The following is a 22201-nucleotide window of genomic DNA, read 5'->3' as shown; positions in this document are numbered from 1 at the left end:
CAATCCCTGGAACCCAGAAATAAAAAAAATAAAAATTAAACATGATCGTGACCTGGTCTTATGTGCTCCAAGTTCCCTGTTGCCTGTGGCGTGAACATGCTCCCTGGTGGGTCCCGAGTGACTCTGAACTCCACCTTGAGTTGAGTCTAGCCAAGAGTGTGTGTGTGTGGCCAAGTGTGTGTGTGTGGCTGGAGGAGAGAGAGAGAGAGAGAGAGAGAGAGAGAGAGAGAGAGAGAGAGGTGTGTGATTGGAAAATGGCAGATAAATGGAGGAGTGAGAGAAGGAATGGGGAGACACGTGCTTGCGTCCTGTACGCTGTGAGGTGCTGGGCGAGGGAAGGAGGGTGATTCCGTGCATTCTCAGTGTGTTTTGAAGCAGGCTCCACCTCGGAGAAGAGGAGCCCGGTGAAGAGGGAGCGGTCCTCCTCTCATGACTCGGCGTCCTCCTCCCTGTCCTCCAAAGCGTCCAGTAAGTCTCCATGTGGGTTCTGGGGCATGATGGGCAGTCTTTGATTTCAGAGAATGGGAGGAAACATAAAGGGCCATTTGCTGACACCTTGCTCCAATCAGAACTGGGAAGGGAAGGCCACCAGTGGAGAGTGAGCTCTTCAGGGGAGAATGGAGTGAACCTGGGATCTGAGACCTTGAAGTCTCATAACTGCAAGGTCCAGCTGCTCCTGTGATTGTGGCCTGAGTCCTGGACTTGTGGGGATGTGTCCTTGGGTGGCCTCTATGCATCTGTTGACTTGGGCAGTCCCTGTCCAGGAGTGTGAGCTGAGGTGAGGCATTCTCGTCCAGGGAAGCAGACCCCGGACACTTCTCAGGAGAAACAGCAGCCAGCAAGGAGAGCTCACAACCCAGACAGTGCAGGGAGGAGGGAACAGGATTAAGAGCCCCATGGGGACTCTGCCTGGGGGATCCCTGGGCCTCCAGGAGCAGCCAGGACCTACGGACCCACCAAAAGCATTTATCAAACCGGGGCTTCCAATATAATCTGAATTTGAATGTTGAAAGACAAATTCGATATGGACTCTGCCCTCAATAAATTCGTCTTTCCTCAAAACCAGGTTACACTGCAGTATTTTAACCCTTTACTTCCTAAGCAGATAGTCACACACATGACATGACATGGGTATGTGCACAAGGACGTAATTAACTTTGTCCTAGACGGTAGTGACTTAGGGGGAGTTGTGTTCTCCACAGTTTGAGAGCAGCTGACCCATGGAGGAGAGAGTGTTCCCAGCATGGAGATCTCTCTGGGCTGAGGGGCTCAGGGTGTGGGTGTGCAGTCTGGGTGCAGGCAGGGGTCCAGCGGCAGCAGCCTGGGGTAATGGGGCCTGGCTGAGGTCTGAGGGTTCTGAGAAACCAGTGAGTGGTCTGGGGCTGGGAAGAACTCAGAGCCCAGCAGGAGATTTGGCTGGGGAGCATCTTTTGGTTTCTTCCTTTGCTTCATGCAGCCCATAGTCACCGAGCAGGGTGGGCTGCCGTCTCCTTCGATGGGGCCTGGACACAGCCTCCTTGGCTTCAGCCCGGCACTCTGCCTGAAGGAGGCTCTGATTCGCAGGTTGGTCATGAAGGCCAAATGCTGCAGCCACTGCCGTCCTTTTGCCCAAGGCAGCACAGGAGGCCAGTGGAGAAGCAGGAGGGCCAGTAGGTGTGGCACAAGTTCGTCCCTGGGAGGGTGCTGACCAGGTTCGTGTCTCCCTAGGCTCAGCACTCTGCAGCGAGACTTCAGCTCAGGTCTCTGGGCCCCCGCACGGAGATCAGGCCAGATCACCCCCGCCCTGTGGCCCTGCAGAGGAGGCCAGGGCCCCGGGGGAGAAGCCGTGGCTCCGAACAAGTCAGGGTCCACCGATGGTCATCAGCAGGCATGGCCCTGGACACCCCCCACCACCAGACTGTGGCCTCAGGACAAGCCAGAGGGGTCTGCAGGTGTCGGTCACAGCTTCCTCCCAGCTGCCCTCCTTGGGCTCAGCCTCCATGTCCACGGCACCGGCCACTGGCACGCTCCTCCTACAGGCCTCACAGTGCTCCGTGACCAAGGCCTGTCGGCAGCCGCCCACCGTCTTCCTGCCCAAGCTGGTGTACGACGTGCTCGTGTCCACCGACAGCAGCGGGCTGCCCAAGGCCGCCTCCCTCCTGCCCGCCCCCTCAGTCATGTGGACCAGCTCCTTCCGTCCCCTGCTCAGCAAGACCATGACGTCCACAGAGCAGTCCCTCTACTATCGGCAGTGGACGGTCCCCCGGCCCAGCCACATGGATTATGGCAACAGGGCCGAAGGCCGCGTGGACAGCTTCCACCCCCGCAGGCTGCTGCTCAGCGGACCCCCTCAGGTGTGTGCTGAGCCCGCTGTCCTCTTGCCTGGCCCTGAAGTCTGGTTGTCCTTGTGGTCAGAAGCCAAAGGTCAGGCTGACCATATTCTCTTATTCCATTTTTGTCGTTCCCCTGGGGGACTCGTCCACGATGGCCTGGCGTGGGCAGTGAGTGGAGCAGGGCTCACCCACCACAGCTAGGCTACTTCCATGTCTGACTTCCATCTCCTCCACTGTGTGTTGTGGGGCCAGAGGGGACGTCACTGTGGGTGCTTCTCGCCATCTCAGACTAGGGTTACCTCCCACCCTATCACACCTGGCCCTCACGGCCACTGTGCAGTCTCCACGTCACCCAGCTACTGGCAACTGCCTGGTTCTGCACAGGGAGACTGTGGTGAACAGTGAATGGAGGTGGTTTAATAAGTATCTGGGGCTTTGTTCCTTTTCTCAGCCCTCGTCCAGTTCACGACATCCCCCGCAGGCGGTTTAACCTGTCGGAGCTGCAGAAAGCTCCCAGGGCAGGCATGTCCAGCATGGTGGGTATCAGAGGGAGAGGGCTTAGACCAGGATGGGCTCATGGGAGTTGGCTCCGGGGCTGGACTGCCTGGAGCCACATTCTCTTCACATGTCTCCAGACATGAAGGCAAATTTTAACCTCCGCTGTGCCTCAACATCCGCATTTGAGAATGACAGGTATAATGGTGTCTCACAGAGATGTGAGAAGCCAATGGAGAGCAGAGGTAGGACACCTGGCGTGTGGCCTGACTTGCAGACAGCGTGCCATGCATAGTGCGGCCATTGACAGGACAAGCTGAGTTCACACAGGAGCACATCGTGTTCTGACTTAGCACATCATGTTCAGGAACCATCCAAGAAATACAAACCCACCAAAGTGTGTATCAGCATGCTCATTTTAGCATTGTTTACAAAGGTGAGAATGAAGCTAGGGACAAACCCACTGGCTGAGTCTTGGTGGAATAAATCTGGGGACAACTGTATCATAGAATTCAATTGCAAAAATCTGAGAGAGATCATTAAGATTTCTCCAACATATTTAAATTAAAATCAATTTGCAGAATGACATATATGGTGTAATATCAGCAAACAAATCTATATATGAAAATGCTTTAAAAAATATCTGAGAGGCTGGCTACTAACTCATTACCTGGAGAGGGATTTGTAACATTCCACTTTATTATCAATCTGCATTTTTTGACTGTTTAAAATGACCATATATGACTTCTCTAGTTTAAAAAAAAATGGGAGAAAAGAAAATGTTTCCTAAAAGGGAGACTCTCCACTCATCCACAGCCACATGCGCTGGGGGTTGTGTATCTTTAGAACTCTCGCCATCGGGTAGATGAGAAGTAGTAGGTGGTAGTGCTTTCAGAAAGGTGGAATGCATTTTTTTATATCCCTTGGTCATTGGTGCTTCTTCCCCCTGATTTTTGCTTGTTACTCTTGCTTGTTGGTCCTTTGGGCAGCTGGACCTTTTCCTGTTGACTGGAGGGGCTCTGCAGATGTTATACATTTCCATCTTTTGTCTGTTATGTGTGTTGCAAATATTTTCTCTGGAGCTCCCCCCAGTGTTGAATGTTGAATTTTCATTGTTAAAGCTAGTTATTTCCATTCAATGTCACTTGCTGAGTTCTTGCTCTGAGCCAGGCTTTGGGTTCAGTACTAGGAGAGCACACCCTGGGGTGACTGTGTGGTGGGCATGCAGAGGGACCTTGGCCAACCTGCAGGCAGCTCTTTAATCAGTTGTAACCAAAATGTACTAAGATTACTAGTGAGTGCCGTAGTCGGGTGCAGGGCCAAGGGAGCAGGGGGCTCTAGCAAAAATGAAAAGGATGAAAAGAAATGTCATGTTTTCTTTTCCTGAGTTTAGGAGAATTTAGATGTCAACTTCTGTTCTGTGAAGTAGATTGTGATATCTTACACTCATGGGAACAGGAATTCGCAATTGTGCAAGATTCTTTTAAGACATTGTGTTTTACATGACCAGCTCCTATTTTTTGGAAGCACTTTCTTCAGGTTGTAAAAGACTCCCCTTAAAAATGGGTCTGGTTACCAGGTGAGGTGGCACACACCTGTAATCCCAGAGGCTTGGGAGGTTGAAGTAGGAGGATTGCAAGTTCAAGGCCAGCCTCAGTAATTTAGCGAGATCCTGTCTCAAAATAAAAAAAATAAAAAGGGCTGGGTTACTCACCACATTGCCCCTCAAATGCCTGGTGTCCGTGGGGCTCTCCTTTCAGTGAGATGGGTGGTGCCCGGCGTGGACAGGCTTCCTGTCTGTGGGCTCTGATGTCAGCATCTTTGCAGATCGGGAAGACGGGCGCCTACCTGCAGTTTCTCAGCATTTTGTCCAGGATGCTCATTCGGCTGACAGAAGTGGATGTTTATGATGAAGAAGAGATCAACACCAGTGAGTTGTCTGTCACGAACAACAGTGTCCCTGGTGACTGTGTCTCACTTTCAGGATGGAGCTTTCAGGTCATGACTTGGCTCATCCTGATGGGCTCTTGGGCACTTTTTACCTTTCTCGGTACTAATTTTTCTCGGTATCAGAACAGTGCCTTGGAGAACTTTGTAGGGATAAAAATCACTGATGCTGAAGGAACGGGTGCCTCCCAGGTTCCTTCCAGTGCCAAGCACCATGCTAGGTACATCAATCACCATGAACAACATCGTGGGGTAGATACTGTTCTCTCATTTCCCATGAGTGAGATGCTGAGGCGTCCAGCAGGGACTGGCAGAGCAGGAACTGGACTGCATTTGACTGAGGCCTGCAGAAAACGGCCTTCTCCCTCAGGGAGGTTTCTGAGTCAGGCAGCTGAACACAAAGGTCAGCATCTTAGGGCAAAACAAAGATACATGGAGCGTGGGGAGATCTTGCTCTCCTTGCTTCCTGAACAGGCCTGACTGAGTGAGGGAAGAGTCCCTGCACAGCCCTTCTGTGCTGGCTGGGAAGCACGTCCCCGTCTCCCTCTTCTGGCCCCCGGCGTTCCCAGTCTTGGCCTGGGAGATGATTTGGCACCTTTGTGCAAGGGCCCTGTCTGTGGCGGGGGCCACAGTGACTGTCCACGGATGCTCTCCACAGCACTTGATTTTGACTTGAGGGAAACTTGGAAAGGAGGAAGCCCATCCAGTACATGGCCTTCTGTGAAGGACGGGGAATTTCTGCAGTTTCCCCAAGGTTGGGGACTATGTTTCTATGGAGCTTCTGTCCCCTCACTTTCTTGGGTCTACCAATGATAAGGACAGGATTTTGAACCCACTTCGTCAAACCTCAAAGCTCATTCTCCTAGATATTCTGCATTGCCTCTGTTCTCTCTGTGGAATAGAGATGATTCCCGTTTCACTGGGTGCTGAGAAGGTCAAGTGCGTGTGTGAAGGGCTCGGCACCTGTTAAGTAACAGGGAGCTCCTCCTCTGACTTCTCATGGCATGTTCTCTGCCCACGTGTAGCACCTCGCAGGGCGTATGCACACACAGAAATCAAAAGTATATGAGCATCTGCGTACCATGCATATCACGTAATGTAGAATGTCAGTGTGTCACCTAGTTTGAGTTAGACAACTAGACATTTTTCTTGTAGCTAGCAAAACAGTGAGTCCCACAGACTGTGCCAGTCACAGTGACAGGTGATGCTGGTGAAGGTGCAAATGTGGTTGGGGCCACAAGTGTTGCTGGCATCAGAGGGCAACCAATGGCTCAAGCACTTTCTAGAGGTGGGGTGAAGGAGCTGAGCCCTGTTAGCTGGGGGATTGACACAGGTAGAAGCAAGAAAGGAAACCCAACAGTCCATGGTGCTGGGAGCCAGTACAGTCTATGAGGCCAGGAGAGGCGTGGGGCAGGGTCAGGTCAGCTGGGTCAGGACTCTGAGAGGAGGTGGAGTCAGTGTGAGAGACAGAGAGCAGGCCTGTCTCCTAGGAAGGAGTGCATGGCTGGCTGTTCCTCTGGATGCAGGTAGATCTGAATGCATGTTTGTGCCTCATTATATCCACCCCCAAATGGATCTTTTGGAAGCCCTTGAGTTAAAAGAGGTTCCCCAGTGACCCAAACGTTAACACTTCTGCTCCAAGCATCGTTCTTCTGCACAAAGTGAGTCATTTTCCCTCCCAATTTTGTGCACATGGTGTTTTGACCCATCCTGCAGGCCTCCGAGAAGAATCAGATTGGCATTACCTCCAGCTCAGTGACCCCTGGCCGGACCTGGAGCTGTTCCAGAAGATGCCATTTGACTACATCATTCATGATCCCAAGTATGAGGATGCCAGTCTGATTTGTGCCCACCATCAGAGCATCAAGAGTGAAGGTCAGACTTTGGATCTCTTGCTTCAGCTTCTTCTAAAGTGGGTGGGTGTCGTCTCCTCTGTGTCATCATAATGCAGCTGGGCCAAGCATCTTGTTAGAGGTGAAGAGTAGTGGTGAGTGACCCACAAAACCCCATTCAGAACGGAGAAGGCCACCCACCTGTAGGATGAGGGCACCACCACAGAGCTCATCACCCCGGAGCTCACAGAGGGAGACTCACTGCTTGGGGGGTGCCAAATGGCAGTGGACTGTCTTGCTGATTTGTCATGGCTGGGGTGCTCTGCAGGCGCTGGTTGGTGGAGGATGAAAGCTGTGGGCATCTACTTATGAATTTGGCATTGTCGTGGCCAAATGGGCGCACGTGTTTCCCCTCCTGCCCCAGCCTCCCACTTTCCCCCTCCTTCTTGGGCATCAGTGACTTCAACAGTGGGTCAAGGCAGTGTCAGTCAACGTGGTCCTCCTGGGCCAGTGGGACTGGGAGGGTAGACCAGGAGAGCCTGGTACTGCCACCCCAGAGAACTGCACACCTGACTCTGCTGCAGCCAGCGATCTTCCCTTCGTGGAGCTCAGAATAGATAAGGGTCCTCTCTTTAGAGCAGTTTCTCATGAAGGTTTAGTGCTCAGACCTTAATCCTGCCACCTCATTTGGGAAAAGAAAAAAAAAAAGTAATTCATTGGCACCGATGGCATTCCAGCATTTGCATAGTAGTTTGGTGATTGATTTAAAACGTCCTGTGGACCAGCTAAGACATGGTCTGAGCTTCTATTAGATTCTCCACTGAGGTGTTGTGTTGTCCCTTGCTTGGCTGCGTCACCTCAGGGCTCACGGACCTCGCAGAGCCCTGTCACTGCTGCTCATTGTGAGGGACCTCTTAGTGCGAGGTTCAGCGCACAGGGATGACCATTCGTTCCACCTGCTGCTGCTCCTTAACACTGGGGGGATTTCCTGCAGACAGGGGAATCTCCCGGAAGCCCGAGGACCTTTACGTGCGGCGTCAGACGGCGCGGATGAGGCTGTCCAAATACGCGGCCTACAACACGTACCACCACTGTGAGCAGTGCCACCAGTACATGGGCTTCCACCCCCGCTACCAGGTAGGCCAGGGGCGCCGGCCCTCGGCTCAGTCGGCCGACAGTAGCTCCCGGGGTGTCTCCTGGGCTTACTCTTGTGTTCCCTATTTTCTCACATTTTCATCCCAAGGTGGGAGAGGAAGGTTCTAGAAGCCCCTGCTTCCTGCTCTGTGCATGCCCTGGATTCCTTCCTCGGCTGGGAAATGATGGCTGACCACAGCCCTCTCCTGAGGCTGCGTGTGCAGTGTCATGCTCTCTCTGGGTGTCCTCATCGTCTTCAGGTCCTAGAGATTCCAAAAGTTAGTTGGTGCCATTGTCACTCACTGAGTGCTTACTGTGGCCCAGGCCCTGGTACAGACATGGACAGTCCCCATCCACGGGGCTCACAGCCTGAGGGAGAGACGCCTGTGAGGGATTTCACACAGCCTGGTGCAGGCAGGGAGAGCGTGGGGGTGAGGCGCAGAGGTCCTGCAGCTGGCAAGGCAGGGCCTGCTTTGCAGGATGGAAGGCCTACCCCACACCAGGCAGCATGCCAGGGCAGTCCTCACCTGTCAGTCCTTCCTGGCCTTCTTACAGGCGGAAGACATTTGTCCTGGATGCACAAATGGGCAAGGCTCCTGGCCCAGGCTGCTGGCCCAGGCTCCGGCTGGTTACCTGGCTGGTCACTGGGGGTTTCTGTTCCAGCCACACTGACCATCCATTCAAGTGCACTGGCTAGGAAACTGTCTTTTCCAGTTTCCTACTAAATTCTCACCAAAAGCTCACTGTCCTTGTTTTGTAAATGAAGGTTCAGGTTGAGCTTCCTGATCTGAAGATCCAAACTCTGAAATGCCCTGAAATCTGAACGTTTTGGAGCATCGACATAGTGCTCAAAAAACTATGGATTTCAGAGTATTTGGATTTCAGATTAGGGCTGCTCAACTGGTAGAGTCAATACCAATATTCACAAATCTAAAAACTCCTAAACCTGAAACACCTCTGGTCCCAAGTGTTTCAGGTAATGTAGATGCAACCTCTATTTCCTGTGGGGAGCAGAGAGAGGATTTTGGAGCATGAGTAGAATTTGATGAGGAGAAGGAATAGTGTGTACAAAAAAGGGGTGCCAGGGGCCCCTGGGGACCAAGAAGTGAGCTTGGTTGAGTGTTGTTGGAAATAGAGTACTGGGGGGGGTTCTTAGGACAGGAGCCAGGAGCCTGGGGCAGAGACCAGGCCACAGAAGGCCTCGTGCACTGGGAGAGGAACATGGGTGTCTTCAGCAATAACTCTAAGAAGGGCCCCTGTGGGCGAGGCTGGGTCTAGACTGGTCTCTTACTAGCCACATGAGGTCTGCAGGGGGCTGGGAGGCTAGGCAAACGTAAGCAGATGGTAGTATTTACCTACTATACTGAAGTGTCTCTTTTCATTTCAGGCCCAAGTGAGGGAAAGAGGGTAGGAAGGAAAGGGCCAGAGCTGTGGGAACCAGTGGGTAATGGGACAGGTTCCAAAGGCCAGTGGGATAGTTGATGTCCTTGGCGGCTCCCAGGAAGAGGGACACAGCAGCCGGTGGCTTTACGTCTGTCTGTCTGGTGTTGAGCTAGCTGCCCGTGAAGCTCACCCCCCTGCTTTGATGCTAATGTATTTAAGTGTGCACTTGTACTGAGATGAAATCAGAAAGTATGTATGAGCGATTTTTTTAAAGGATTGAAATAATCCATAATTTCATTTGCTCCAGGTAAACTCTTCTAACATTTGTTTCTTAGATATGAAGTTTTTCTTTCAAAGAAGAAAAAAAAATATGTGATGTGTTTTCTTGATTTTGAAATTTAAAGCACTTTAAAGGACTCATGGGGTTTATCCCAAAATAGTAATTTCAATAAGTTTCAACAGTGAGCTGTTACTTAAAGTCTTCCTCCTGCTCTCGGATGGCATTCGTAGCAGCCCAGGGCACAGGAGAGGAAGGAGAGTCATCTTCTGTCTGCTAGCTGGGCCACTCCTGGCCTGAGTTCAGCCAGGTGTGCAGGTCTGGGGGTCACAGTCCAAGTGCAGCAGGTGTGGGGTGGCGAGGGGGCTTGAAGCCAGCCCTGTGAACGGTGCTGAGGCAATGCCATCTCCTGCGTCAGTTTCCATGTCCCCGTCCCTCTGCTCCTCGGTCCTCCTTCCATCACCCCAACGTTCCCCTGTGCTTTGAATGAAACTGACTTACTCACATAATTCTTTATCTGTCCACCCACCACACTGCCCTGGTCAGAATCTCTTTTTCTCTCCTTCCCCCCCCCCCCTTTATACTGGGGATTGAACACAGAGGCACTTTATCACTGAGCCCCATTTCCCCAGCTATTTCTATTTTTTATTTTGAAAGAGGGTCTCACTGAGTTGCTTAGGGCCTCACTAGGTTGCTGAGCAGGCCTCAAACTTGTGATCATCCTGGATCAGCCTCCCAAGTTGCTGGTGTTGCAGGTGTGCACCTGGTTATAATCTCTTGCTCCTTCATATTTGTTCCCAACTGGCTCTGTGGCTCTAATAGAGCCTGGCAGGAGTTCGAAGCAGTGTGTCCTGGGCCACTGCCTTCTTCTCCAGCCCCTGGAGTGTGGAGCCACTTAGGAGAGTGTCAGCTGGGAGAGCTGAGGCCATAGGATGGTCTCCTAGGGCTGCAACAGCCAAGGGCAAGCCAGGCTGGGGGGTTGTACTAGAAAGCAGCACGTGCCTGGATATGGGGTGTGGGGCATGGCTGGGGGGGCGCTGGAGGAAGTAAGGAGGGTGAGGCTAGACTCAGGAATAGAATAAGTCCTGAATGTGAGTGTGTTTGTCACTATGTCCGTGGCAACATGCCTGCCTCCTAAGATTGTCAATATTACAATGAGAAGGGGACAGAATGGCACTGATGAATGCTGGCTGAAGTGGACAAGCCCCTGTGGTGAATGTGGTCTTACATGTGCCTGGAGTGGAACTATTTTAGAATTAAAAACAAGATCCATAGTGTGAATGCTTTCATTGGCAATCCAGATGGGGCTCTTGGTCAAGTCCAGAGTTCAGGGATTTGGTGCCAAAGGTGACAGGCCTGGGCTCAGCACGATCAGGGCAGGACAGGGCTGCTGTGTGGCCTCGGGTGTGCCTGTCCAGGAGCCAGCCCTGGGTGTCCACTCTTTGTGCTGGAGCCACCCTGTGGGTTTCTTGTACCGTGGGGCAGAGGTGGCCGGGACCTGTGTGTCGTCTGGCCAGGCTGGGCCTGGGTTCCTGTGGGGAGTGAGCCCGACTCTGATGACAGGCTCTGTCCTTTCCCCTCGCACCTCAGCTCTATGAGTCCACCCTGCACGCCTTTGCCTTCTCTTACTCCATGCTAGGAGAGGAGATCCAGCTCCACTTCATCATCCCCAAGTCCAAGGAGCACCACTTTGTCTTCAGCCAACCTGGAGGCCAGCTGGAGAGCATGCGCCTTCCCCTCGTCACAGACAAGGTACCGGCTCTGAGTTCCATGGGCACATCAAAGTGGCTTCAGGCGATCACTAAGCTGGGGACCTAGACGAGCTCTCTGATGTGAGGGCACGTAGTGCAGAAGCAACATGGCACCTGAATCTGGAGGAGGCTGGTGCAGTGCGTGGGCTTTAGAGCCTCCAGGCTGGAGTTTAGGCCGCTTGACCACTGACTGGTAGTGTGATTCACCACTTGTCCCTTAGTGTCTCTGAGCCTCAGTTTCCTCGCCTGCAAAGCTGGGTGGTGATTCTTGAGAAAGCTTGTTGTGAAAATTATCTGAAATAACAAATGTAAGACACGACGCACCTGGGAGATGACAGGTGCCTGTGAGGTGTCGTTCCCTCCTCTCTTTTCTTCAGTGCTGTTTTGGGATGTTTGAACAGGCTCCCGTAGAGAAAACAGGAGAATGGATTCCGTAGGCCCATCACCCAGTTTCCATATTAACTAACTCGGAGCTGGCCATGCTTTATCCGTCTGCTCTCTGCTCTCCCTCTCTGTGCCAGTTGGTACATATCATAGCATTTCATCCTAAGCACTCAGGGCACGTCTCCAACAAATACGTCTTTATCTTGGGAAGAGATTGTTCTTAATGATCCCTTGGGCCTGTGACTATGGTTCCCCTTAACAGACCTGCTCCTTGTAGGGCCCTTGGCTTGGCAGGTCTAGCCCGATGGCCTCAGAATTGACTGGCTGCTCTTTGCCCGCCCGTCAACACGTACCTGTGGAGGAGGCTGCTCTCCTTCTCCAATGCCAGACAGCTGCCAAGCCTGCTACCAAGCAAAGCAAACGTTGCAAAGTGTCAAAACTTTGGGATAAGGTGTCTTACAGCCCAAGGGAGAATTCATCCACAACTCCAGTCTCTTTTCCAGCCTCTGGGTCAGAATGGGCTGTGAGCACCAACTATATGCAGCTTTGTAGCAGATGCCCCGAGGAATTCAGAGGTCGCAGAAGCCCTAGCTCAGCCCAAGGACAAAATTAAGGACAAAAGTTGAAGAGAGCACAGTTATTTACAGAAAACACATCCCAACAGGAGTGTATGCACACCTGGGCATCGTGGGCAGGCGACTGGGGGATGTCCTGCACTCACTGTGGAGGTTGAGGCCACACAGAAGTGATATCTGCTCAGTGTACAGCATTAGATTGTGACATAGAGGGGATTGAATTTGGCTCATTGATGTGGGCCAGTTAGTTTCCGTCACACAACAAGCCATTCTCAGATGAGGATGTGTTCAGCATCTGATTCCAGCAGTTTGGGTGAGGTTCAGCTGGACGGTCACTCTGGGCTTGGTTGTGCTCACTGTGTGTATGTATTGGCTGTTGGATGGACTGGTGGCTGGTGGGAGGCCCGCTGGTCTGGGGTGGGCTCAGTTGGGATGCCTGTCTCCGCTCCATGTTTTCTCTCATCCCCCAGGAGGCTGGCCCAGGCCAGTCCAGGGGAAGGTCCTAAAATCAAGCTGCACTTGCAATCGAAGAGTGTGGAAATCAACTCCATCTTCCCAGGGGCCCTGTTGAGAAGTCACATTTCAAAGGAGGGTGTCAGTCACATTTGCACTCTATCTCATTATACCTATTTGCAGAGTCACGAATATATAAAAAGCCCGACGTTCACTCCAACCACTGGCCGACATGAACACGGACTCTTTAATCTCTACCACGCGATGGATGGCGCCAGCCACTTGCACGTGCTGGTGGTCAAGGAGTATGAAATGGCCATCTATAAGAAGTACTGGCCCAACCACATCATGCTTGTGCTCCCGAGCATCTTCAACAGCGCTGGAGTGGGTGGGTGTTTTTAACAGACGCCGCTTGGTAAATTTTCCGTGAATGGAGATGAGAGAATATTCTAGAGATGAAAGAGTTTACATCCAGTCTTTTGCTTTTGCAGTTCTTAAAGCTATTTTGATTTGTTTGACTTTCCTATGAATATTCTCTTTAAAAAAAAAAGTTTGATTGTTGACTTAGTAATTTTCCCAGTTGTTACAAAAGAAGGGCAGATGTGTATACAAATTGGAGACAGGCTCTCACCTCCCCTGGGCGGTGGTCAGTGGAGGAGGGATGTGTGTGGATGTGTGGGGCTGGTGTGTCTCGGGCAGGGTTTGCACAGGGCGCCTGTGAGTACATGACAGACCTGAGCCAGGCCATTTTGCCACTCCAGGTGCTGCCCATTTCCTAATCAAGGAGCTGTCCTACCATAACCTGGAGTTGGAGCGGAACCGGCAGGAGGAGCTTGGGATCAAGCCGCAGGACATCTGGCCTTTCATCGTGATCTCAGACGACTCCTGCGTGATGTGGAACGTGGTGGATGTGGACTGTGCAGGGGAGCGGAGCAGGTGAGTGGCCTGTGGGCCCTCCTCCCTCCACCCGTAGACACCAGGCAGGAGCATGCTCTCTTGTGACAGGGGATCCCCTTGTCTGAGAGGACCACAAAGTCCCCTCACATGGCAAGGCCAGAGCCCACATTCCAAGCCCAAGCTTGCTTTTCAGTTTTAACACTGTCAAGGTTTAATACAGGAAAGCATACACCACGGATCCAGTCGTTCATATGGACACATAGAGAAAAGTATATTAGGTACATAGAAAATGTCGCAAGCTGACCATATCCATCTAGCCAACTCCCATATCAAGGAGCCACCCTTCAGCCCCCAGAGGGCCCTGCACTGCTGCCCTCCAGCCCTGCCGATGCCCCTAGCCTGACCTCTAACTCCTGGCTTTATCTGGACTTGCTGGGCAACTTTAGGCAAATGGCTAACTCTTCCTGAGTTCTGGTTTCCTCGTCTTTGAGGTGTATTAGTACCTGGACTAGAGTCGTGAGTGTGACTGAATTACGGTCTGTCAGCTTATTCTGCACATGGAATACGCATGCATTTTACATAAAGCAGTGATCGTAAATGGCAGTGGTTGGCAGGTGTCTGGCATCCCTGGGGGTCGTGCTGGGTTCCGTCCTCACTGGCCAGTCCAGCAGCTCCTGCTCAGTTGGCAAGCGTCCCCTGGCTGGCCTGTGGGGGAGGCCTTGTTGCTGCCGGCCTATCAGCTGGGGTCACCGTCTCCCTCCCTTGAGCAGGGAGTTTTCCTGGTCAGAGAGGAACGTCTCCTTGAAGCACATCATGCAGCACATCGAGGCCTCCCCCAACATCACCCGCTACGCCCTGCTGGGCATGCGCAAGTGGGCCAGCAAGACGAGGGGCGGCGAGGTGCGGGAGCCTTTCTCCCGCTGCCATGTGCACGATTTCATCATCCTGAACGTGGACCTGACCCAGAACGTGCAGTACAACCAGAACCGGTGAGCTCCCAAGCCCTGGAGTCCTGAGCAAGGGGCAGCCTCAGGCAGGCCTGGCCGGCGCTCCCTGCCCTCTGCCCTGCAGGGCCAGCTGAAGCGGAGCACCTGTCTGTGGTGTTTAGTGCTGAATGAGTTTGTGTATTTTCATAAGGTCACCGCATCAATTCACAGAATGCTTTAGTGAGTTACGTCATGCCGTTTCCCCCTTGTTTGGGTTCTCTCTCTGAATGCATAGCTTTTTAGGATCATTAATGTTAAAAGAAACTATAATCTTCCAGGTCTCTCTACATCTAGTCACAGGAGTGTCACCTCTTGAGAATAATTCACCAGCAGGTGTGTGTCAAGTGTCTCTGTATGCCAGGCAGTGGGCACATGCCCAAGATGGCCTGCTTAGGCGTGTCCATTTAGGAGCCAGCCTGACCCACCTGTTAGAACCTGCTACCTAGCAGCTTTGTCTTAGGTAGGTGACCTCTCTCGGAGCCTATTCCCTTGGCTACAGGAAGCGGCTACCATTGTTACTCTGGGAGGTTTGTGGTTGTTTTCTTTTCAACAATTACGTGGAATCACATCTGAAACTTTTCATGTGCCTCCTGATACTCAGCCCAAGGGCACCCACGGGTTGAAGCCTCAGCTGGTGCAGAGAGGTGCCTGCCTGGCCTTGTATCCTCCTAGATTAAGGTCGAGGCAGGAACGAAAGCCACTGCACCTCTGTAGCCCCCAGGACAGGGTCCTGCTCCAGATCTCCAGGTGTTGGGGGGCACGTGAGCTGTGCCCAATCGGATCTGCTCCTCCTCAGGTTCACGTGTGACGATGTGGACTTCAACCTGCGGGTGCACAGCGCCGGCCTCCTGCTCTGCAGGTTCAACCGCTTCAGCGTGATGAAGAAGCAGATCGCGGTGGGTGGACACAGGTCCTTCCACATCACCTCCAAGGTGAGCATGGCCACGGTGTCCAGCAGGCTGTGTAGGTCTGCCACCCGGGCTGCCACAGTGTGAAGGCTGAGGGCGGGACTGTTGGGGCCTGCCTCAGTCACCATCAGGCAGTGTCAGCAAAGATGACAAGATGGCACCCGGGAAGTTGCTCTTCTCTCCAGCTCTAACCAGCATCCTGTAAGCCACTGTCAAATGCAAGACAACTGCCAAGCCTTTGGCATGTGCCCCTGCCTTCCCCCCTGCCCCTGCAGAGTTAGCTATGGCACCACGCTCCTCTCCAGGCTCTTGGGATGGTACAGAAGCATTTGTGTGGCACAAGATGCCAGCTTGATGGCCATGCTGTTTGTCCACAAGTCAGCCTCTGGGGGACAGGCGTATGACACTTGCTCTGAGCCCTCCCTGGCCAAGCCCTGGTAATTTAGGTGGCTAGAGAGTTCCATCTTCAGGAACCCAGGCAGGCTGGCCTAGCTCTGCCTGCGGGTTCTTTTGACTCCTGTTTGTCGCCTCCTGTCTGTCTCCAATCTCTCACTGATGATGTCTGCCAGTTCTGATGCCAGTTGCCTTTCCCAGCCTCTGTCCCTCCTGGTCTGCACTAACCCCCTGCATGGGGACCTACCCTGAGCTGGGCCAGGCCTGCATCCAGACGCCAGCTCTGCCCAGGCAGAGGCTGTGGCTCCCTCCATCCTGAGTTCTCCTGCCAAGTAGCAGGACCTTCAAGGTAGCCTGTCCTACAGAAGAGCTTGGGAGTCATGGAGTTGAACCCCAACTGCTACCATGATTGAGGTTTCTAAACTGGAAATTGTGTTACATTTGAGGCTTGATTTATGGAGAATTGAGTTTTTGACCTCAGTGAGTCTGCCTGATATGCCTTTCAGATGAATTTTTCTTTGGTTTCTCAGTGTCACTTTTAAACTCTTAGATCTTTTATCTTTATTTCTATATTGAGCGTAATTCTATTTTCTGCTAGACTTAATTGCATATTGATTACATATAGGAAAGCCACTATTGTTTTATCATCTTTCATGTGAGTGAAACCACGTAGTTATTTTCACCCATTTAATTAAGTGTGTACCGAGCCTCAGTCCCCTCTCAGAGTGCGCGGCTCGCAGCTGAGGCAGACCTTAGACGAACCTCCAGTGAAGCGCTTTTGTGAGAAGCATCACAAAGGTGAAGCGTGTGTTGCAGGGGGACCTCATGCAGCAGGGGTGGGGGGCATGTAGGGCGCCCCCGAGAGACCTGGAGGACAGAGCACCTGCATTGAGGCAGAGGAGAAAGAGGAGGAGCCAGCAAGCGGGGGCTGCAGTGTGGAGAACGTGCTGGTGACCAAATGAGGGCTGGCAGGCTGGGATGACCAGGCAGCGAGGAGGGAGAGCTGGGGTGCAGAGAGGACCTTGGGGTCAGGGCGAGCCTGCTACTCCCAGACGCTTGCATCTGTGAGCCATGGAAGAGTTCTCAAGGCCCAGGGGTTCTCCCGTTTTCTTTGGACCAGACAGCCAGTATTCTGCACAGAATGATCAATGGCTACAGTTCTTACTGACCTCGTTGGTCTGTGTTCACAGGCCTTCTTTGTTACAACCTGATTTTTCTTAACAGAACTTTACTCTTGAAGTGTGTTCTCTCAACTTGCATCACTACCCTAAGGGACAGAACCTTCCTTGGCCCAGGGCTTCCTGTGGCTGGATACAGGTGGGGGGCGTCTCTCCTGGGGGCAGGGGTGCCTAAGGTCCATCCTCCCCACGCAGGTGTCTGATAGCTCTGCGGCGGTCGTGCCAGCCTAGTACATCTGTGCCCCCGACAGCAAGCACACGTTCCTGGCGGCCCCGGCCCAGCTCCTACTGGAGAAGTTCCTCCAGCACCACAGCCAGCACTTCTTCCCACTCTCCCTGAAGAACCACAGCCACCCCGTGCTGTCCGTGGACTGCTACCTTAACCTGGGGTCTCAGGTAACTCGGGGAGAGGAACCCCTAGCAGGTGGATTAGCATCCAGGACTCTGAACCATGACCACAGGCGCCTCGGTTTCCATGGGGATTTGCTCCAGGAACCCGTGGGTACCAAGATCTGCAGACACTCACGTCCTTTCTGTGACATTGCATGTAACCTATGCATGTCCTCTTGTACCCTTCTAGGTGACTTGTCATACCTAATGCATTGTAAGTGCTGTGTGCTTAGTTGTTACACTGCATAGTTTAGGGCATAATAACCAGGAAGGAAGTCTGAATGTGTTCTGTACAGACACAAAGTTTTCCTCCAAGTATTTTCCATCAGTTGTCTGTTGACTCTGTAGACACCGATGCAACCTCAGGTACTTAGGGCTAATTGTACTCAGTGCTTGGTCGTAGGTATTTACCCCACTTGAGAGCTGACAGAATTGTGGGGGTTAGTTTGCCCACATAGATGTTAGAAATCAAACCTAATTCTGATGTCAAGACATTTCTGATTCTTAAAGGAACTCACGAATAGACAAATCTGGATAAATCTCCTAGAACTGAGTTTTAGCATATAGATTTGGAAATACTCTGAATCTGTTCCTTGCCTCCCTCCCATGGCCAGCTGGTCCAAGCAGGTGGAATTGGTTAGAGCTCAGTCCCTGGCGCAGTGAGGTGGAGTGCTTGTGGAAAGCGATGTTTCTCTTGGACTGCTTCTCTTGCAGATCTCTGTCTGCTACGTGAGCTCCAGGCCCCACTCTCTGAACATCAGCTGCTCGGACCTCATGTTCAGTGGGCTGCTGCTGTACCTCTGTGACTCTTTTGTGGCAGCTAGCTTTTTGAAAAAGTTTCATTTTCTGAAAGGTAATACTCCTATCTTGGGATTAACTTGAATGGCTGTTGTCACCTGGTGTCACTGAAGACAGGACAGTGTCTTGTTCTAGTCCTTATTTTCCAATGGGTAAACTGAGGCTGAGGGAGGGACAGTGACTACCGCAACCCTCAGGAGAGCATTAGAGCTGGGATTGGACCGGGGGCTCTCTTTTCCTTCTGTTCAGCAGAGACAAGACCCCTCCCTTTTCCTCTGGGTGAGTGGCGCATATTCTTTCCCTTCTGTATTCTTTTTGTACACATGTGCTTTACATCAGCACCAGGTCTCCAGTGGCTTCCACCTGCAGGGGTAGACCTGCAGGCTCCTCTTCCTCTTTCTCCTTTTCCTGCTAGAGTGGCGGAGACTGACAAACACCTGCTCTCTGTACCTTTACCACAAGATTTCCAGTCCTGTTCAGATCCCCAGTTGACCTTGCCGTACCCTTGGCTATCCTTCCTCTCTGGCAGGCATTTACTGAGCAGCAGCAGGGTACAAGACCTCAGGACTAGTACCCAGTTCCCACCACACTCCCTGCCCTCAGGAGGAGCTTCCTCTAAAGGGAGGATGGGTATGTAGGCTGGAAAGAGAGAGCAAGAATACCAACAAAACCCGATCCTGATCAGGTGGCTGTCCTCTGGGAGCTGAGGGGAGGGAGAAGCTCCATGGCTGGGGGTGTTGGGAAAGGTGAAGCTGCCCCAGGCCTGAATGAGTGGGCACTGAGGGATCAGTGGTGAGGTGGGCGCATGTGCACCCAGGGATGCCACCCAGGGTGCTTGACTTGGCTCAGACCCTTCTCTCCTTCCTGTCTCTCTCGCTCCCTTCGCCTCCTGTGTCCTGCTTTTCACCTTTTCTTCTGCCTTTCTGTCTTCCCACCAAACCTGCCAACTCCTAGTTGCACCATCTTGCTGTGATTATACATTGTTTGGAAAGGAACAGGAGACCCACATGGGCGTTGGGCACTTCCTGCCCAGCAGCCTCCTATTTGGTCATTGCAGATGGACTGGAGGCAGGTGGGACCCAGGCAGGTAGGACCTAGGCAGGTGGGATCCAGGCAGGTGGGATCCAGGCAGGTGAGATCCAGGCAGGTGGAACCCAGACAGGTGAGATCCAGGCAGGTGGAACCCAGACAGGTGAGATCCAGGCAGGTGGAACCCAGGCAGGTGGGACCCAGGCAGGTGGGATCCAGGCAGGTGGGATCCAGGCAGGTGAGATCCAGGCAGGTGGGATCCAGGCAGGTGGGATCCAGGCAGGTGGGATCCAGGCAGGTGAGATCCAGGCAGGTGGGATCCAGGCAGGTGGGATCCAGGCAGGTGAGATCCAGGCAGGTGGAACCCAGGCAGGTGGGATCCAGGCAGGTGAGATCCAGGCAGGTGGGATCCAGGCAGGTGGGATCCAGGCAGGTGGGATCCAGGCAGGTGGGATCCAGGCAGGTGGGATCCAGGCAGGTGAGATCCAGGCAGGTGGAACCCAGACAGGTGAGATCCAGGCAGGTGGAACCCAGACAGGTGAGATCCAGGCAGGTGGAACCCAGGCAGGTGGGATCCAGGCAGGTGAGATCCAGGCAGGTGGAACCCAGGCAGGTGGAACCCAGGCAGGTGGGATCCAGGCAGGTGGAACCCAGGCAGGTGGAACCCAGGCAGGTGGGATCCAGGCAGGTGGGATCCAGGCAGGAGCTCCCCTTTGCAGAAACTCACCAGCTCTCCCCTCACACCCTGCCATTGCCCCGCAGGCGCCACGTTGTGCGTGATCTGTCAGGATCGGAACTCGCTCCGCCAGACAGTTGTCCGCCTGGAGCTGGAAGACGAGTGGCAGTTCCGGCTGCGGGATGAGTTCCAGACCGCCAATGCGAAAGAAGACAGGCCGCTCTTTTTTCTGACTGGACGGCACATCTGAGAGCTGCCCAGAGCTTTGGAGAGTGGATGGGCAGAGCCCTCCTGCTGTTGGGGCCAAAGATCCTGGGACCATGAGGTGTTAGAGCTGAACAAGCCCCAGAGACTCTCTGCGGTACAGCCCTCCCACCATGGTACATGTTGTGCCCCGTGGCTGCATGCTGGGCAGTGACTGGGGACCATGAGGACGAGTCTCTGATGGGCAGGACGGAAAACCCACGACCCCGTGGCCCAGGTCAGACCTCTCAGCCTTGGGTCTGTGAAGCCCATTTTATGAAGAAGGAGGTTTGCCCTCTCTCCTGCCACTCACGTGCTTCCGCGGACAGCCCTGACTTCTTTCACTCTGAAGAGCCTGGGGCGACCTTGCGAGGTGCAAGTATTTCAGGCAGTGGGTGTGACTGCAGTAGGTAGATTTCCCCGTAACTTCCTCCAAAGCAATATTCTATAGGATCATTTATCCATAAAGACTGGAGACAAGAAAAAATAAGAAGTGGATCATTTTAATGAGAATTAGAATTATTTAATTGCCTGCCAGTTTATTCTTTCAGGGGCTAGCCCAGAGGCACCAAATTTAATAAGGTAAAATGAATTATTTTACTTCAGAGCAAATATTATTCTATTAAAATAGGATTGGGTAAATACCCTATCTTTTAGAAAGGGCAAAATTAAAAAGAAGCTATCTTTAAAACTAAATGGCTTTAAGGAGGAAATTAGAGTTATAGAAGTTGACCTAAAATTTTCCTTACAAAGGAAAGGACAGCACTGCTTACTTGGAAAAATAATGAAAACATCCAAAGAAATGCATGAAATAGTTAAGAACTAGACTTAGGACGATGACTCAGAGAAGCCCAGTTTGCAGCTCCTAGGTAGCATGCTTTTCTCCCATTCCTGCTTGGCTCCTCCGGGGAGAGTCTTCCCTGACCAGAGAGGAGGTGGCAGAAAAGCCAGCATGTGCCCCAGGTTGACACTTTCACAGCCGCAGCGCCTGCTAAAACCAGCATCCTAGAGCGCCACCTACAGGCCAGATGCTGTTCCATGGTTATCCGAATTCTCTCCCTTTGGGAAAGCCAGAAAGTTGGGATGCGACTCACCAAGGTCAAACAGCTGGCCAAAACTAGAAGCACAGTTCCAACTATTGGTCTCAGGACTCCACGGTCCAGGACTCTTCCCCATACCACACTGCTTTTGAAGTAGTCCACAGCTGAAGGAAAAGTTTAAAGATATTAAAAAATTAATCATCAGAATGCATTCTTCCATGTTCACAACTGGAGCAGAAACTGTTTTTAAAAATGATGCCAAAGAGTTCGTGTCAATCTCTTTTTCCCCTATGGAAGAAAGTCCACCAGTCCACATTCAGATCAATGTTTATAAAATGATCATTTTGTATATGTAATTATTCCTATTTTGGAATAAAAACTGACCTTTAGTTAAACCTGCCTTTTGTAAATAGTAGCTCCTGTGTCATTCTCTCCATTTTATTAGTTAATTTAAACTTGGAGCAAAACAAAAACCCAAACTAATACTTTTGTCTGTTCCAGTCTTATAAATAAAACTTACAATGCACTTATTGTTTGTCTGGTGAGTATTAACTGCATCATTTTGAGAGGAAGCAGTGTGACCATTGATCTCTCGGGTTTCCTGCTTGAAGTCTCATGGCATGACAGAATTCAGCTTTGCAAAGGAAATAAGAATAGAGCCATAGAAGTGGGAGGAGTCCCTAAAGGAGAAAAGGCAGGTGAGCAGGATGTGCAGAAAGACAAATATGGAGGGATCCCAGCTCAAAATAGGCAGAGAAGCCTTTCACAAAGGAAAGAGGTTTGGGACATTCTGGGCTTCAAAATGGCTAGAAGTGGGTGGGGCCCAAGGTCCTGGGATAAGGAACAGGGGAAGCTGCTGGTAGCAGTGTGTGTGGGGGAATCCTCTTGGCTCCTCCTGCCAGGCTCCCCCAGGGCTGTGTAGCTGCCTGCTGTGGCCGGGTTGAAGCAGGTTTGGAACCTCAGCAGAAGGGGCGGGAGAGCCTGACCTTCAGAGAGAGCCACTGGCACTCCTTTCTGCAGGCGTGGCCCCCAGAATCACTTGAGGCAGTTTGTGGTCAACAGTGAGCAAACAACAACTCCCTTGAACAGAAACAAGCACAACGACTCAGAAAAAGTATAG

At 52.2% G+C, this 22201-nt stretch overlaps 1 protein-coding gene across 1 annotated transcript in view; it reads left to right on the top strand.

Annotated features, from left to right (window-relative positions):
* GREB1 (growth regulating estrogen receptor binding 1) overlaps positions 1-21582 on the top strand; it is a 124898-nt gene extending 103316 nt beyond the window's left edge. Inside the window, exons 22-34 of the mRNA XM_081264835.1 lie at positions 364-468; positions 1708-2333; positions 4635-4737; positions 6471-6629; positions 7581-7723; positions 10971-11132; positions 12727-12931; positions 13305-13479; positions 14211-14429; positions 15223-15358; positions 17101-17301; positions 18010-18148; positions 19885-21582. Coding sequence (XP_081120961.1) covers positions 364-468; positions 1708-2333; positions 4635-4737; positions 6471-6629; positions 7581-7723; positions 10971-11132; positions 12727-12931; positions 13305-13479; positions 14211-14429; positions 15223-15358; positions 17101-17136 — 2069 coding nt within the window. The 3' untranslated portion in view covers positions 17137-17301; positions 18010-18148; positions 19885-21582. The remainder of the gene's footprint in view (positions 1-363; positions 469-1707; positions 2334-4634; positions 4738-6470; positions 6630-7580; positions 7724-10970; positions 11133-12726; positions 12932-13304; positions 13480-14210; positions 14430-15222; positions 15359-17100; positions 17302-18009; positions 18149-19884) is intronic.
* The last annotated feature ends 619 nt before the right edge of the window (positions 21583-22201 follow it).

The sequence above is a fragment of the Spermophilus citellus genome (assembly GCF_964194105.1).
Source record: "Spermophilus citellus genome assembly, chromosome: 13".
Classification (NCBI taxonomy): domain Eukaryota; kingdom Metazoa; phylum Chordata; class Mammalia; order Rodentia; family Sciuridae; genus Spermophilus; species Spermophilus citellus.
Note: the sequence above shows the minus strand (reverse complement) of the source record. Positions and strands in the feature narration are given on the sequence as shown.